Source organism: Periplaneta americana, chromosome 1, assembly GCF_040183065.1.
Source record: "Periplaneta americana isolate PAMFEO1 chromosome 1, P.americana_PAMFEO1_priV1, whole genome shotgun sequence".
Classification (NCBI taxonomy): domain Eukaryota; kingdom Metazoa; phylum Arthropoda; class Insecta; order Blattodea; family Blattidae; genus Periplaneta; species Periplaneta americana.
In genome coordinates this window covers 86,322,883-86,340,314 of record NC_091117.1, presented here as the reverse complement: position 1 = coordinate 86,340,314, position 17,432 = coordinate 86,322,883, and the positions used below count along the sequence as shown (strand labels likewise).

The 17,432-nt window shown below is 34.9% G+C and overlaps 1 protein-coding gene across 2 annotated transcripts in view; it reads left to right on the top strand.

Moving 5' to 3' along the window:
* Window positions 1-439: 439 nt before the first annotated feature.
* Window positions 440-17,432, top strand: part of LOC138697932 (inactive pancreatic lipase-related protein 1-like) — a 99,845-nt gene continuing 82,852 nt past the window's right edge. Inside the window, exon 1 of one of the 2 annotated variants that reach the window (XM_069823554.1) lies at window positions 440-847. In XM_069823554.1, the coding sequence (XP_069679655.1) occupies window positions 775-847 (73 nt within the window). In that variant the 5' untranslated portion in view covers window positions 440-774. The remainder of the gene's footprint in view (window positions 848-17,432) is intronic. The other variant, XM_069823545.1, reaches the window with a different exon arrangement.

Sequence of the window (17,432 nt, the reverse complement as noted above, 5' to 3'; positions counted from 1 at the left end):
CCTCTGGTTGGTCGAACAACAAATAAAATTCTTCCCGGCTAGCTCACATCTGCTGGCTCATATAGCAGTCTTGTTCAGAATGCAAGTTGCACCGCTCTCTCACTAGCTTGATGGAAAAGTGTTGTTTCTCTGCGTCTGCGTCTGCGTCTGGGTGGAACAGTCACCGGTCCGTGGACCGCAACTTGCATATCGGGGTCAAAGCTCAATTAAAAGCTACTGTCGTGTTCGCAAAGCCGAAGCAATGCGGAAAAAGTATAGCAGTTCTTCGTATAAACTGCCTACAGCAGCCATTGTCATAACTCAAAGACGGTTTTTAATAAAAGCTGCGGAAACCATTTTAGAATGGATGGTTTCCGTTCAGTTTATTTATATAACATAACTTTTATTTCGACTCTTAAGATTTATTTTAGAACTAAGACTATAAATTCTCGGCGCGGAATAAATTACACAACAAGTCGGAGTGAATTACACAATAGCGGCAGGTATGCCCGGTACTGACAGTTCTGCAGTGCGGTGAGTGCCTTGCAGCTGTTGCTGAGTGGGGACTGTTATTTACCTACCAGTGAGCAAGCAGTGCTTTAAGGTCTAGTCGAAGGAGAAGCAACAAAACAGAAGAAGAAACGTGTGCATAGTTGTAGTCATCGTTTTGCAAGGATAACCACTTTTTTTATTCTTTATTCCTCCCTCGAACTTCAGTTTGCGTTTGTTGAAATCTCTTCAACTCCAAGATGTAGACTTAGTTTCATTGTGGACATCGGACACTTGAGGACAAAAATGAACTGTTTGAAATATTTTATGATTAGCTTCTGTGTTGTGATTCTTGGTCACGTGGTGCCGATTCTTACTGGTAAGTATTCTGAATTGACAGTTTTCTTTTTATTTTGTATGTACCTAGTTGATATGAGTTATAGTCTGTTGCCGATTGCATGGCCTAAACGGAAACGTCAGTGAGCGGGTTAAACAAGAATCATTAAGTCCCCATTGTACGAAGTACAAAGAAAAAGTATTATGTCCAGAAAAAAAATAGCTTTCGAGAATTTCCTTAAAAAAAGAACGCACGTTTTAGGCATCTCTCATACATAGAACGTATTTTGGATCATTCCGCTTATCTACCTGTTCGTATAGCGATTTATCCGAAACAATTCGACTGATTTTGTTCGTAAGTATTTAATATCCGTGATTTAAATTTATCCGGGAGTGATGCACATGAAATAAAATTATTAAAAAGAAATATCTCTTAACATGGCGGTGAAACTTATACGATTTTCTTTTTTATTTTTATATTATGTATAATTTATATAAAATAATACGACAAAGGAAAGAATGTACCCTAATATCAAGAAAATAATATTTTTCCTACGAGATGTTAATATTTATATTCAGGATTAGCATATTTATTTAAAATTTCAGTTGCTATTTTAGTCCAAGATTTTGAAAACCATGAATGAAAACTATTCAGGTGTCTTATAATGGAACGTTCAACACTAGGAAGTTGGATAGGACCTTCAAATTTTGTACAATGAAAGGTCGCATTTATAATAAATTTTCTACGAACATTTTTTTTTTCGAAATCGATCTATAAGACAGTTAAATAGTACTTGGAATATTAGTAGTAGTTTGGGAGCCCTGAAGCTGTCGCTCGGAAGAAAGCAAGCTCTGTGTAGTACCTGTCGCGAGGCAATGACCAGCAAGTATACGCAATCTGACATAGAACATAACAGTGTACTGTAGATCTAGAGTTATAGGTTTAATCTGAGAAATTGATTAGTCTGCTTTCTAGTCTAATTGTTGACGTGATGGAATCTTTCATCAGATTCTCATATACTCGAGCAATTAGTAACTTGAATTAAATTACGTTAATCAATTAAAGAAAATCTCAAGCTGCTATTGGAAATACTGCTTATTAGTTATTTCTTTTTATGTTTCAAAGAGAGAGGGTTACATCGATGCACAATTTCTAAAATAAAGACAAGTTATGAATTTGCCTAGTTACCGTAGTATATTAATAGAAAATTATTTTACGTTGTGCAGCAGACCTACTTAAAATAATTTTGAGGTTTGAAGGTAACTTCACATACCTACTCGTAAATGTATTGAAAATTACACTGGATATTTAAAGAAAGTGTTTATTTTATTTATATGATTATTATTAAATTTATTACACTTTGAACACAAGAAACTTAATATGAAAAATATAACGTATAATAAATGTTGAGAGTGGTGCAATAAGAATTTATGCTTTCATCATTGCATGAATAATTCACAATTTTGTTCTGTTAATGTTCAATGAGATTGTAGTATCTATAGACAACCAGAAGAAGTGGAAGAAGAGAATAAGAGAAATAAAGAAGGGATAGTGACAGGTTTTAGGAAAGACGAACGTTTGTCAGTGGGCTTCATATTGTTTTTTAGTAGGTTATTTTATGACGCTTTATCAACATCTTAGGTTATTTAACGTCTGAATAAGGTGAAGGTGATAATCCCGGTGAAATGAGTTGGGTCCAGGACCGATAGTTACCCAGCATTTGCTCATATTGAGTTGAGGGAAAACCCCGGAAAAAACCGCAACCAGGTAACTTTCCCCGACCGGGAATCGAACCCGGACCACCTGGTTTCGCGGCCAGACGCGCTAACCGTTACTCCACAGGTGTGGACTTTTATATTGTATTTGTGTACTTATTGTAATATATATATATATATATATATATATATATATATATATATTGTTATAGGTTTAATTTGTGAGACCATTAAACATATCTTACCAATTTAATGTGTTATGAGTTCGATTAATTCCATGAAATTAGTTAACGAATTTGTTCGTAATGACAGAACCTATTTAACTCTACTGTTTACAAAGTTGGAGTTGCAGCCTTGTTCCTCCCTCATCTTTGTCACACGCTACACTCAAAAGGCTCCCCAACTACTAGATTTACATATAGTAGGTTCACAGCGATATTCGGAACATCGTTTTAACACCTTGCATATTATTTTCGCAATTTTTTGGCACAATATCTTATACTAATAAGACGTATCAGTGTGCAACATCTGAAGGTACTACGCAACCTTCCATTGTTGACCGTTCCCTTGTTAGTGTCACCTTTCCCTAAAGCATGGGCTGCCACACTGCAGAGTGGTTCAGTTACTGTTAGCTTTATTCAACCATGAATTTTTCAGACTGCCCACGAAATTGTGGTATCTGTTTCTACGAGATTTCGACAAATGATTAAGTGTGAAAATTCTATTCTACACTTCCTTAATTGATAATAGGCAACTCTACACTTATTTATGTAGTTTATTATGTTTACTTTGAAAAAATATGAGCTACAGTCGAATGCTAATGTTATTACTAGTTAGGCCGTGAACCAGCGCTCAATGACGCCACCTCCCGCCGCCACAGACGCCAAAGTCGTCGTTGTCATCATCGTCGTCGTCATCATCATCATCATCATCATCATCATCAACCACAGGGATTAGGCTTATTGGCCTGTTCCGTCTTCAAATTTTATGTCGTCTATCTATCTTGTTCTTGGTCTACCAACATTTCTGTGTCCTCTTGGTTCATATTTCAGTATTACTTTAGGTAACCGGTCATCATTCATTCTTCTTATATGCTGATACAAATTATGTTTTTGTTGTTGTATTTCCTCAGTCAAATTAAATATATTTAGTTGTTCTCGTATATTTTTGTTCTTTTGATGATCTAATAGAGTGAGACCAGAAACACTTCGAAGGAATTTAATTTCACTGGTTTCAATTTTCTTTTTAGTTGCTCGGTTTATAGACCAATTTTCTGAACCATAGGTTAATAGTGGGACAGCTAACGTTGTATAAAATTTTAGGTGTGTTGAACGTTGTTTTATTTTTTAAGGTCCTTCGTATTGTTCCACACATCTGTTGAAATTTACTCAATTTATTTTTGACGTCTCGTTCTTTTAAGTATGATATATTGCAGCCTAAATAGTTAAATGAGGATACCTGTTCTATGATATCATGATTTAAAACTATTTTACATCTTCTGTGATCAACTCCTTCAAAGGCCATTGTTTTTGTTTTATGATTATAAATTAGTGGCTCGTCGCAGCATTAGCTGCATATTTTGGTGATTATATCACTGTGTTGGAACTGATAATCATTTAATTGATTATAGCAAAGTGAATGAAACCATAATTATACCATAGCCATATCTTCAATATGAAGTACTGCTCCATCTCAATACTTTATCATAAACTATGTTCTTGGTGAAATATCCTTCAACACCTGGAAATTGACCTTGATGTGAAGTAGGCATAATCTTAATTTTCACATCACTTGCGGCTTTGACTCTGCTGAATGCCACATATAACTGCCCATGGCTGAAAACGCACCGAGACAAATAAATTCCAATTTTGTCTCAAGTCTGGCCTTGTGCTTTGTTGATGGTCATTGCGAAAGCAAAACGTAATTGAAACTGACGCCTTTTAAATTTAAAAGGCAAATTATTTTCAGTGGACAACAAATCAATACGTGGTAAATAGGTTACTTATCCTTTGGATGCACTTGTAATCACTTCTAGTTTTAAAAGATTATTATACATCGCTCTAACAATCATTCGGACACCATTTACCAAACCAAAGCCCATATCCATATTTCGGATAAGCATTACAACTGCTCCAACTTTCAGCTTTAATGTATGCGGAGGCATCCCAGATGGTGTGATGGAATGCAAATATTCTATTGGTATGGCATTTATTAAATTGTCATCATGGTCATCGGGCAGTACCATATCAATACTGTTATATTCTCTTGTATATCCGTCAATTAGTTATAATGCTTCTTCATTAATGATTGTACAGTCATCATTGAATGGACAGACAATAACTCTGTTGCAGTAAGATGTAATATTATCAATATAATTACCAAAAACATGAGTTATCAGTGAATCATTAGTTATAAATTCATCAGGAATTCTTATTAGGTTATCTCCTATGTCACTTTTGATCTCATTATTTCCCAATTGTAAAAGCCACACTGCAAAATTTTTTTCTGAGGATTTGGCTCTCATATTTGTCTTCAAATGTAGTATTTTAATTTTTGACCAAACTTGAGCAGCCTGAATACATGACTCAATTACTTTAACCTTTCCTCCTTTAGGTATCACAGGCAAAACTTGTCGAAAATCTCCACCAAACACCACAGTCTTACCGCCCTTCTCTTTTCCATATCTTATAATGTCCTTTAGCAGGCGATCAATGCAATTTACTGCCAATGCAGGAATCATCGATGTTTCATCTATAATAATAATAGAAGATCTTCGCAAAATATCAGCTTCTTTACTATTATATTTAATGTGTGAAACAGAAGTTTCCGTTAGCGGAACTGGCAAGCCAAAAGTTTTATGAAGTGTTTTACCATTCGGTAATAATAATGAAGCAATGCCAGTCCATGCTGTAGCTAATGCCACTTCACCTTTACCTTTAATAATGTTCAGTAAATATCGATATACAAAAGTTTTACCACAGCCACCTGGAGCTTCTAAAAAGAAGATGTTCTGACCTGTAGAATTGTCAGTTTCATTTAATATTTCGTCAACAATTGACTTTTGTTCCAAGTTTAACTTTGCGTACATCTTCATGCCCTGTTGACCATTTTGGAGAGTTGATGCTGAAGTAGCTTGAATTATAGGCACAGCATCAGTGAGGAGTGGCAAACCAAGAGTTTTGCAATAAAACCCATTGAAATTCAAAACAGCTTCAATTTCAAGTAATGCCATTTGTTCTGAGCGTGTGTTGTCATTCGTCTGAGCAAAATCTTCAAATAAATGGTGTTTGAAATCATTCCACAAAATGGCGAGGATGGTTCACAGAAATAGCATATATAAGCAAATAAGTTTCGTAACTGTTTGGGTATTCCAAAAGAAATCATTTCAGTCAAAGAGTTGTGCAATTCTCGATCATCATTGACTAAACCTCTTGAAATGGCAGCCTGGCGAAAAGTTGGATAAATTATACCATTCACTGAACGTAGATTTTCAAATGATGTAGCTCCTTTAACATGTAACAACAAAAGTCGTATAAAAACGTTCAGGATCATTAGGAGCAACAGCATACATTCTACCAATAACTTTATTTCCACCTAGCTTACTTTTCCTCCATGTGTTGGAAAAAATATAATAATTAGGTATTTCAGTGTAAAGAAAAGAGTGTGCATCTGGATCCGCTCTGTTAAGCTCAAACCAGGCAGTAAGTGTTGTATGCTTATTTACAGCTGAATCAATAGCCAGTTGCTCAGATCCTTCCCTAAAGTATACATTCTGATGTTGAGGTTCATGAACAGCGAGGCGGATAATAGTGTGCGACTGTTCTTGCATCTCATTCTCAAATAGTCGCCAGCAACTTTCGTGGGCACTAACGTATCTCATATTTGCAAAGCTCAGTATCTCATCATAATTTTGACCATTTTCATTACTAAAAAATGCCATAAATGCGGATAAAAGTATCACTCAATCAAATAGGATCTCATCACGATCAAGAATGCAAAACTGAACAAAACATAAGGGAACACAGTAAAGAAAACACGTTTTCACTCACAAGATCTTGAATATCAACTATCTAGTTTTTTTTATTTCGGAATATGTATTATATATCTTTCTCGTGTTAAATATTACAGTAACTGGTTAACTAGTTTGAGCCTGTTATGGGCCAACTTCAGAATTGGTTGGTGCTGGTCTTGGCGCCATTTGTTTGTGTTTCCAGTGGGAGTGTGTTTTTGTAGTGTAATGTGGAGTCAAAGAGTGTGTGTGTTCTGAAAAACACACCCCCAAAGGAAACACAAACAAAAGGCGCCCAGGCCAGCGTCAACCAGTTCTGAAGATGGCTCATAACAGACTGAAACTAGTTAACCTGGTACTGTAATATTTAACACGCGAAAGTTATATAATACGAGTACATATTCCGAAGTGATATAGTGTTAAAAGTTGTGTAATCAAGATGTATTATCTGGTTTTGTTGTGAAGCTCGCTTTGTCAATGGTAAGGTAATCCGGGAGTCTTAAAACGGACTCATTCGGTTGTGAGAAAAGTGCTACAAACATTGATTTCGTGTAATATTTATAAAGGACGGAACACATCAGGTCACAACTTATAGGCACCGTGCAAACTCCTCTGGTGGTGACTGTTGTTACTAACTGCGGGACAGCAGCGGTAGAGTTGTGCTTGAAGCGTATGAATATATTTAACATCTCAAGTTAAATGATTAGAAATATGGATGATCCTAAAAAGCGAAAAGGTAATGCAAATTGCTGTGTTCTTGAGTGTAGTAATGCTTATAGAAACACACCAACCGATATTGTTTTTATTCTTTCCCAAAACAGAAAGCTGAAGCGCAACGACGCTAATTGTGGATCCATGCAGTACGCAGACAAAAGTAAATAAGGCTACACTGCTTGTAATCATACTATTATTATATACTAGGCCTGATATAAAAAATAGAATGATGATAATATTAAACTGCCCCCCATTGAGGGTAGCCCTTACGGACTCAGTATATCCTCAAAAAAATATTATATATGGTATTATGTTTATAAATAACCATTAAGTTAACAACGACAGGAATTTATCATTTAAATTTAAAAAAGTACATAATTACTGAGTTCTTTACATATATATTTTATGTATAATATTAGCAACAATAAATAATAACATGCTTATTTTTAAATGTATTCATATCGATATTTAATTCTTGATTTCAAGTGCTGATGGTTCACCTTGGAAACCAACACCCGCAGCAAGAATTTGCGGTATTCATTTTATTGGGAACGAGATCAGAACACCCCCAAAACTAGCATACCGTTCTCAGTATTTTTATAAAAGATTACAAGAAAAAGATTGCCTCATCTCAACTAGCTCCGGGAAGGTACGAAAGAGACGCATAAAGAAGAAGAAAAGATGAAAATTTAAGATTTATGGAAGGCGAATGCTCAACAAGTGTTATTTCGAAAAATGAAGTAGCCATACAGGCAGAAGTAAATGAAACCATTCTTAGTGATTTTGTTTTTTCTTTCACAATCGAATTGTGTGAATTATATACTCAAGTGTCTATTCCATTACATGCCGAACTGAAGTCACATAAGAAATGTTATGACAAGCGTTCAGGATAATATGTTTAATGAAATGCAAGGTTTCCGAAATTATTCTACAATAAAATATGAGACATAACTACCAGACTTGTGGTTTCGAATATATTGTTAAAACTGCTGCCAATTGAAACACAATCATACCTATAGAATCATAATAAGAAATATTTCCAATTCTATCATTTAACCTAAAAATAGCTACCATAGTTAGTCGAAACGCCCCAAGATGTAGACCATACATATTATTTTTGTCATTTTTATTAGTGAATTTCACATCGAAAGCTTTTAAAAAAATTCTGTCCAAGAGTAAGATTAGTAAAGAAAATCGTCTACTCATATTTTCCAATTAAAATGAAAACTGGATTGTCGTATTCTGCTATGAGGGTGATGTTCGGAGTTAATCGCACAATTATAATTATGATGTATTTTTACAGCCACTTTAATGTTGTTGACATCTACAACGGTTAGTGTAATTTTGGGTTTTGGCCTAGCAAAGAAAGTATTCGGGAAACAATGCCTCCAATATTGAAAAATGTAGAGTGACAATTAATTGTTCAGAAGTGGAACAGCCACCCAATGTGGATCAGATGGTGGCCTTCAAATCTAAATGCTACCGAGGCAGATCGAGTGACACATTCACAACTGATTGCGGATTATTGACTTTATTAGAAGGTGGTGATCAAGTCAGGTTTTCCCGGAATAATAACAAACCTCTCCGATAAAGGGATCATTGTTGTTACTGCACTGTATCTGCACGATGGTAAATTAACAGCTGAAGAAGTCGAAACTACTTACAGCGTTGCCAGTGTTCGAATTCATGTTGAAAGGTGAATTCAGCGAATTAAAATATACAGTATAACATTTTACACAAACTATCAATTGAACTGCTTCCGAATGTTGATCTTGTTGTTTATTCAACTGTCCAAAGAGAAGTCTGAACCTCATAAGTGATACTAACAAGGCACCACTTATGAGGCATCTAGGCCAGAATATCATGGGGTAGACTGGCCAGTTCCTTTTCCCTTCCATTGCATATATAGCCGACTAGCTACAAATTACACTAGTCAGACTTCATATGCATACAAACAATATTGTTCTTCCTCTGACACATATCGTCAAGTGAGATGTACAGCCTGATAACAGATGTACATATCAGCCAGAACCTCAATCAGAGGTAGTATGTTGATGATAATGTTCATATGTGTTGTGTTTTAGAGAATTTGAAGTCGCCCGTTATTCAGGAAGTGTAATTAAGACTACTTTTAGAATTAAATCACATTAAAATATGTAATTTACAGAGACATTATACACACAGATATTACACACGTCATGACATCAAATACAAGTATAGCAATGTTTTCGTAATATGACTGTTCACCCTCATTCCATGGTCTGAAATCTGATTTAAATGCCAAACAACTTCGCTGATATTTCAGGAACTTTGTAGTTACATTTTTACACTCCTCTAGCAGTACTGAACTTTTCACTGCGTCTATTAAATAATTAAAGACTGGAGATTGCTGGGTTTGCAGTGAAAGACCTGCCCTTGGGCAGAACACTATGAATCAATGAACCCATTCTTACTAATATTACAACTTTTTATCGGCAGAAAGCCGCATGTAATTTCTATATGACACATGACTAGTGAATGACTGCGAGCCTGTAGTTAATTAGAAATTGAGACACAGCGCGGCGCTACCAGTACGATTTAGAGACCCATGCACGGTGCCTATATCGCCAACACTAGACTCCATTGACAAACATTAATGTCATATTCGTGATCAATGACCAAAACTAAGTAACAATTTACTACATTAATTTCCGAAGCATTTTCATTGTTGGCCATTGTATATAACAGCGTTTATTAAGTATCTTGATTAACTGATTGAGTTGAAAAATTAACTTGGTATTTTAGACATTATAAAATGTTTATTGAATTGTTATAGCTTTGAAATTAGTGTTTGACTATCCGCGTTGCGTGACCAGCGTTCTGCAGATTTGTTTACATTTACATAATCGTTGCTAATCCTGTGAAGTAATCGTTCGTGAACAATTTAATTGCTATTGTATAGTATATAGAGACGTCAACAAAATTACAGTAGATTATCCTTTTGTGGTTTGAAGAATAGGGAAATTGCCAATTTATTCTGGATGATGGGCGGACTTGTCCGTAGCATGAACACTTTTCCATTCAGAATTCAACTCACACGTCATTCACCTCCGTTATTCATACGAGATTGAATTCATGTGTCGTGTGCTGTAGTAGGTATCATATCCTAAATAAGCATTTCTCAACCGCCGGGCCGCGGTCTGATACCGGGCCCTGGCATCAATATACCTGGCCGCGAGATATTCTCTTGGAATTTGTCATTTCACTTTTGTAAGCATTTTTCACGAATAAATATTTTATAACGGAAATATTCTTATGAAAATAATAACATTTTCATGACTGTGTAGAAAAGCAAAGCGCAGATCCAGATCGTCTCTATCCAAGCTTACATTACAAATCAATCAGATTTGTTATTTTTTTTTCCACCAAATATCTTTGTGAAACTCCATTATTCTGCCATGGCTGTGCTTAAAAAGAAATAGAGGAACCGCCTGCAACTTTGTCTCCGTTTGGTTACCACTTCAATTTATCACAGAATTAACAAGCTAACGGATAGAAAACAGTAACAAAGTCTTGCCAACCTCGCTAAACCCTTAAAAATTCTCAGCTATAATAAAAAATAAAATAAACTAAGCTAAAGGTTAGCCTTTTAAATAACTTATAATAATAATAATAATAATAATAATAATAATAATAATAATAATAATAATAATAATAATTATTATTATTATTATTATTATTATTGCTGAGTTAATGTGCTGAGTTTTTAAATTCGTAATATTAATTAGTATTGGGACTATTTATTTATTTACTTATTTATTTATTTATTCATTTATTTATTTAATCTGGTAGAGATAAGGCCATAAGGCCTTCTCTTCCTCTCTACTACAATATTAATAATACAATTACAATTATATTTACAATTAATATTAAATTTACAAATACAATAAAAATCAAAATACTAAAAGATTAACTGAATAATAAAAGCTAGACAGTTTATTGTAAAAGTTAAGAAGAGAGAAACATTTTTTTATTTCTTTTTAAGCACAGCCATGGCAGTAAGAAAATGCTTAATAAGTTTGTTTTTGAACGCTACTAAATTCCGACAGTCTCTGATGTCACTGGGTAGGGTATTCTACAAGCGTGAGAGCGAGATTGTGTATGATGATGAATACGATGATGTCTTATGTGTTGGTATGGCTAGTATGCGGCTACTTTGCGTGCGCGTGAAGAGATTATGATATTATGATGACAGGTAACTGAAACGGGAGGCAAGGTAGGTAGGTGTAGAGGTGTGAAGGACTTGGAAAAGGAGAACAAGAGAATGAAAATTTCTACGTTCGTTAAGCCGTAGCCAGTTTAGAGTTTGGAAGGATGGGGTAATGTGGTCAGCGCGACGGACATCGCAGACGAAGCGAACACAAGAATTATGAACACGTTATAATTTTTGCGACTGGTTGACATTGAGGTCAGTCAGTAGAAAATCACAATAATCGAAGTGGGGCATTACTAGTGTTTCCGTCGACACCTGTGGAGTAACGGTCAGCGTGTCTGGCGGTGAAACCAGGTGACCCGGGTTCGAATCCCGGTCGGGGCAAGTTACCTGGCTGAGGTTTTTTCCGAGGTTTTTCCTCAACCCAATACGAGCAAATGCTGGGTAACTTTCGGTGCTGGACCTCGGACTCATTTCACCGGCATTATCACCTTCATTTCATTCAGGCGCTAAATAACCTAGATGTCGATACAGCGTCGTAAAATAACCCAATAAAAAAAACTTGTTTTTCCACTAGTATTTTCTTGAGTGATAGCGGAAGGAATTTTCGAATGCTGTTTAAGGAATGTAGTAGGCTATGGAGAGCACTTTTTTGGTAGTATGGGTTACTTGGTTATTCCAATTTAAATGCGTATCAAAGTAAACTCCAAGGTTTTTCACACAGGGAGCAAAAGGGATAATTGTATCATTTAACTTGACTGGAAAAGCAGGAGTAATGTTACATAATAAATGTTGATGTCCCACTAGGATTGCTTGTGATTTTCTTGCATTGAGAGTCAAACCAAAATTTCTGGTCCATGCAGATATAGATTCAAGGTCCTCGTTAAGATTGTGTATTGCGTCATTGAGTGAGTCAGGGGTTGTATGGATATAGATTTGTAAATCGTCTGCGTACAGGTGATGCTTACAGCGCTGTAGAGTCGAGGGCAGGGGCGGCTTTAGAGGTAGTGCCTGCCGATGTGCCATGGCACTACCAGAATACAGAAGGAAAAGGAGAATTCATATTTTCCGCTCAAAACCTGAGAGAAACAAGTTACGCTTACACAAACTCTAGGCCTACCGTCAATATGATCTTTGCAGCGAAACACGTTGTAACCAGTGTTTGGAGGATGGATCTCTGCCAGGCACTACATCCCATAAGAAATATAATGGGATGCGTGCGCAATCTTCATGTTCGCTCGTCCTTTTCAGCATCTAAAAGCATGATCTGAAATGTGCCAGGCACAAATTGCCGCTGGCTTTTGCAATGCTTGTAAAACTGTATACATCCCCATTTACTACGCCGATCCCTTACTACCTCGCGCTCTGTCTGTCCTTCCGCTTTGTCGGAACAAGTTTCTTAGCGAAGACTGCAACAATAAGATAATAAAATCTCTCCCGGTTTCTTGAAAACTTGGCTTGAGAAAGTTTTCACTTTATTATTTTTACCAACAGTGCCAAGTGTAGTGTGAACGTGTTAAGTCGTGAGGTTGTCATCGTAATAGTGGTCGTGTTATCGTGTTGTGTACTGTTAAAAAATGAATTCGGTTGGCGCTTTATTGAAATCTCAGTTTTCAACATTAACATATGAAAACAAACTTCGTGTTAAAGAATTAGGCAGACCAACACCGCACTTAAATATTCATCAAAAGTAGCAAAGTGCTAAAGTTAAAGATCTCGCAAATTCAACCCAGATATTTATTTAAAAACCACTGGTTGTGTGGATGTGATGTGAAAAATGCGTTCTTCTTTTTCCCGTGTGTTCTGTTCGGAGGTGAACTTAGCTGGTAAAAAATGGGTGTGACAGATTTAGTACACTTATGGGGTAAAATAAAAACACATCATAAGTCAAAGGTTAATATGAATAACGTCTTCAGTTTGTCTATGCTGGGTAAAGCGAACACTGAAAATCAGTTAAATTCACACTACAGACTCGCGATTGCAAAACACAATGAGCAAGTTGATGAAAACAGATATGTGTTAAATTTAATAATAAATTGTATACGATTTTGTGGGGCACTAGATTTAGCACTAAGAGGGCACGATGAATCTGAGGAGTTTTGTTTGCAAAATAGACAACTTCATCAAAAAAATGATGGATTTATTTTCTAGTCAGAAGAATAGGCGAATGGGTTTTATCTATCGCACATATTAACCTGGTCAACAAAAGTGCTCAATTGCTCCAGTTGTATAAATTTTGGTGAGTGATTATTATTATTATTATTATTATTATTATTATTATTATTATTATTATTATTATTATTATTATTATTATTATTATTATTCGAGACGAGAATTTTATGCACTATAAAATCCCAAAATATGCATGCATTCATGCACTATCAAACTATGAAATATGCATGATCAAGCGAAAAATACATTAAAATATGCACTTTTATTTTTGTTTCAAAATGTCTTATTTCACTTCACTTTTTTTGCACAGTTAAAAACCTAATAACATTTTTAAATTGGTTTCTGTGAGGTTCCTGCACTTGTCTTTATATTGCAAGAAGTAACGGTTTAAACTTGAATGAACATATTTGTGACAGTGTCAGGTCAAATTCTTGATTCAAGTTTTCGCCACAAATAACCATCTTCACTGAACAAAAGAATCCGCAGTCCGGGTTAGCATTTAGGACCCTGTCCAATTAGTTTTTCGCTACATCCACTTTCCCACGGGCGTAACTGAGGGATCTATGAAATTCTTTGAAGATTCTTCCTTTTGTTGCATTCTTGCAATATGTGAAACAGATGCGACATGCTGGTCGACTTGAAATTTTTTAGTACATTTCATCTGAAATTGTAATAGACCTTACGGTTACCTAGCTACGATTTAAAAACGGACATCGTAATTTAATAATTATTTTGAACAAGTTTTGTAATTTTTTTTTACAAAGAACAATTGTCATATAAAATATTCGGAAACAGAACAGCATTGCTTTACTCTTTACTCCAACAGTCGCAAAATACGACATCCTCATCTGACCTAATAAAATCTTTTCCTTTACAGTAATTCATTGTGCAAAGAGTACACTTTTGGAATCTTTAAATTGGAAACATATTAGAACCATATTAACACGCGCAAACAGAATAAACAAGCACATTAACAACTTACGACATTCACACACTGCAAACAGAGTTTAACTGTGATTCCAATTTTAGAAGAATCTAAATTGCTACTAGTACTAGAAAAGGAAGAGAATTTACAACCTCCCTGAAAGAGGATGCTTTTGACCTAAATTATTTGTCGGCAATTTCCTTGAACCCTCTATATTTCCTCTCTACTTACTATTCTAAAAATATCCAACGTAATAAATTTATGACACGCAGTGTATAGAGGGTCGTCGGTAAAGTGTTGTAAAAGTGGACTTCCGTCCAGGGAAAGGTCCTCTAACACCTTATTGAGAAAATCTTAACATTTTATTTAATTTTCTGTTATTTAGTTTTTTCTTTTTTTTCTTCAATCCTGATTTCTGAAGCTAAAATATGGGACATAAAATCGAGAAACTAAGGTGTCCACACAAAACCATTAAAACATGCATTTAAACTGAATTTAATGTATATTATATGCATTATTAAGCTAAAAATTACCTAAATATGCATTATGCATGTTTTTATCCCAAAAAAGTCGAAAACATGCAAATATGCACGGGAAAAGTACACATATTTGGAACCGGAAAGTAATGAAATGGATAAGTACTAAGTATGAGCTACGTATGTCCTATGTTCCTATAAAAACATGCATTTGCATGGAATGCTCGTCTCTAATTATTATTTTATTATTATTATTATTATTATTATTATTATTATTATTATTATTATTATTATTGCTTATAGTAGAAAAAAGAGTTACCCTCCCTCTTAGGGTATCCTGGATATACTACTGATTTTGGCACTATGCATTAAATATGTATGAGCCGCCACTGGTCGAGGGGATGTCATTTACGTAAATAGTGAATAGTAGTGGTGATAGAACAGATCCCTGTGGGATTCCAGAATCAACGATACACCATGAGGAAGTTCGACTTCCAATGCAAACACACTGCTGACGTTCGCTGAGATAAGAGGAGAACCAAGAAACTGTGCTTTCTGATAGTTAAAGTGATCGTAATTTTCTCGTCAATAAGTCGATATTTACAGTGTCAAACGCTTTAATGAAGTCTAGTAGTGTCAGTACTAGTGTTTAGAATTGAAATTTTCATACATTATATACACAAAAATTACATACATTGCATATAAAACATTTGTCGTATACACGTGTGAAAAGTAATTTGCCCACATATTGATATATTTTTTTTTTTTTTTGCTTCTCCTGCTCAGTTTAAAATTCCAGGTTATATGTGGAACTTTGAAAAAGACTTCAGGAAAAGAGGTTTCTCCGAGTAGCCTACTTACCCGTTTGCCTCATAATTAAACATTTCATTCCACCAGTACTTTCCATTTCACCTCTTACTTTTCCTAGTTTATTTTCATTTTTCGTGTTACGAAGCGTTCTGGTTATAGGATGGTGTAAGAGGTTCGGTGATGTCACATAGAGATGGTTGCTTCTGTCTGTGGATGCCTTGTTGTCGAGATAAGCTAGACTGTAAGGATTGGTGACGGTACCAATCGGAGGATTCTTAATTCGGGAAGCCAACTGACATAAGACAACTACCTGTAATATGTCGAGGCCTTTACAGAAATATTCGAGCTATCTCTGTGGTATTTTCGAGGCTGAGAAATTCATGCATAGGGATTCCACGCATCTGGCACATCCTTGTTGGTGGTTGTACGGGTAATAGGGTCAAGTAGGACTAATATGATACAGTAAAAAAAGTTGGGCTAATCAGATACAGACTTGAAAATGTACCAAAATCTAAGTTTAAAAATTTTTAAAACTGTGATTATGGAAGTACATTTTATGCTCCTTAAGGAGCAAAATTGAACAAAGTTTGATAAAATCATTACTAGCCTCATAAATGCCTTTAAAAAGGTAGTTTTCTATGTTGAAAACTTTGACGTGATGCTCGGCTACTTTTGCTATTACTTTTGAATGAATAAATACAGCATTTTTTTCCCTTTACTCAGAATAGTGAAAGAAAAGCTCTGAATGTTTATCAGTCTAACAGTTACTAGTGTGTGAATGAGAAGGGCTATTATGATACGCTAGAAGGACTATTATGATGCACTTTTTAGGGCTGTTTTAATATGCTAGAAGGTTTATTATGTTTACTATGAACAAAATTAACCAAGTTGATCAGTTTTTTTAATTAAAAATATTAATGTATTATCTCTTGAGGGATATTTAATAAAATTTCAGCTCTTGTAGGATGTTGGAATTGACGTATACAAGGCTGTATAAGTTAAAAATGACACACATTTAAATTTATTTTTACATATTTAGCTAATATTTCAGCTCAACAGTCATTCTGCTTACAGCTAAAATTTAACACGACGTTCGAAAATATATTCATCATTATTTAGAAATATATTTTAAGAGCATTTTAGCAATAAAAATTGTGTAATAATGTTCTCAATTTATTTCCTTACAGACAAAAACAATATTGGAACCAACAGAAATTTTCTAGCATTGGCAGTAACGTGTTAAAGCTTCATTAAATTGTGTAAATTTTATGGGAAAGAAAGGTCATTTCAAAACTTGCTAAATCTTAGTCAATTTTAATGTGTTTTCAACCAAATTTTTACAGGCGATATATTAAACATATGTGTGTATCACAATAATCTTACTTTATTTCTCTATGCAATATGGCCAGAGTTATAGCACTATATCAGAATAGCCCTACACTTGTATCACAATTGCTCACACAGAAGGATATTATGATGGTTTTGTTTTAATGTAGTCCATTATTACAAACTCAAAATAAATAACTCCAAATCCTTCATATAACCTAATTTGAAGTAACACACGGCTTATTTTATTTATTTTTTTAAATTTCTGTATCTTTTGATGGGAAAATT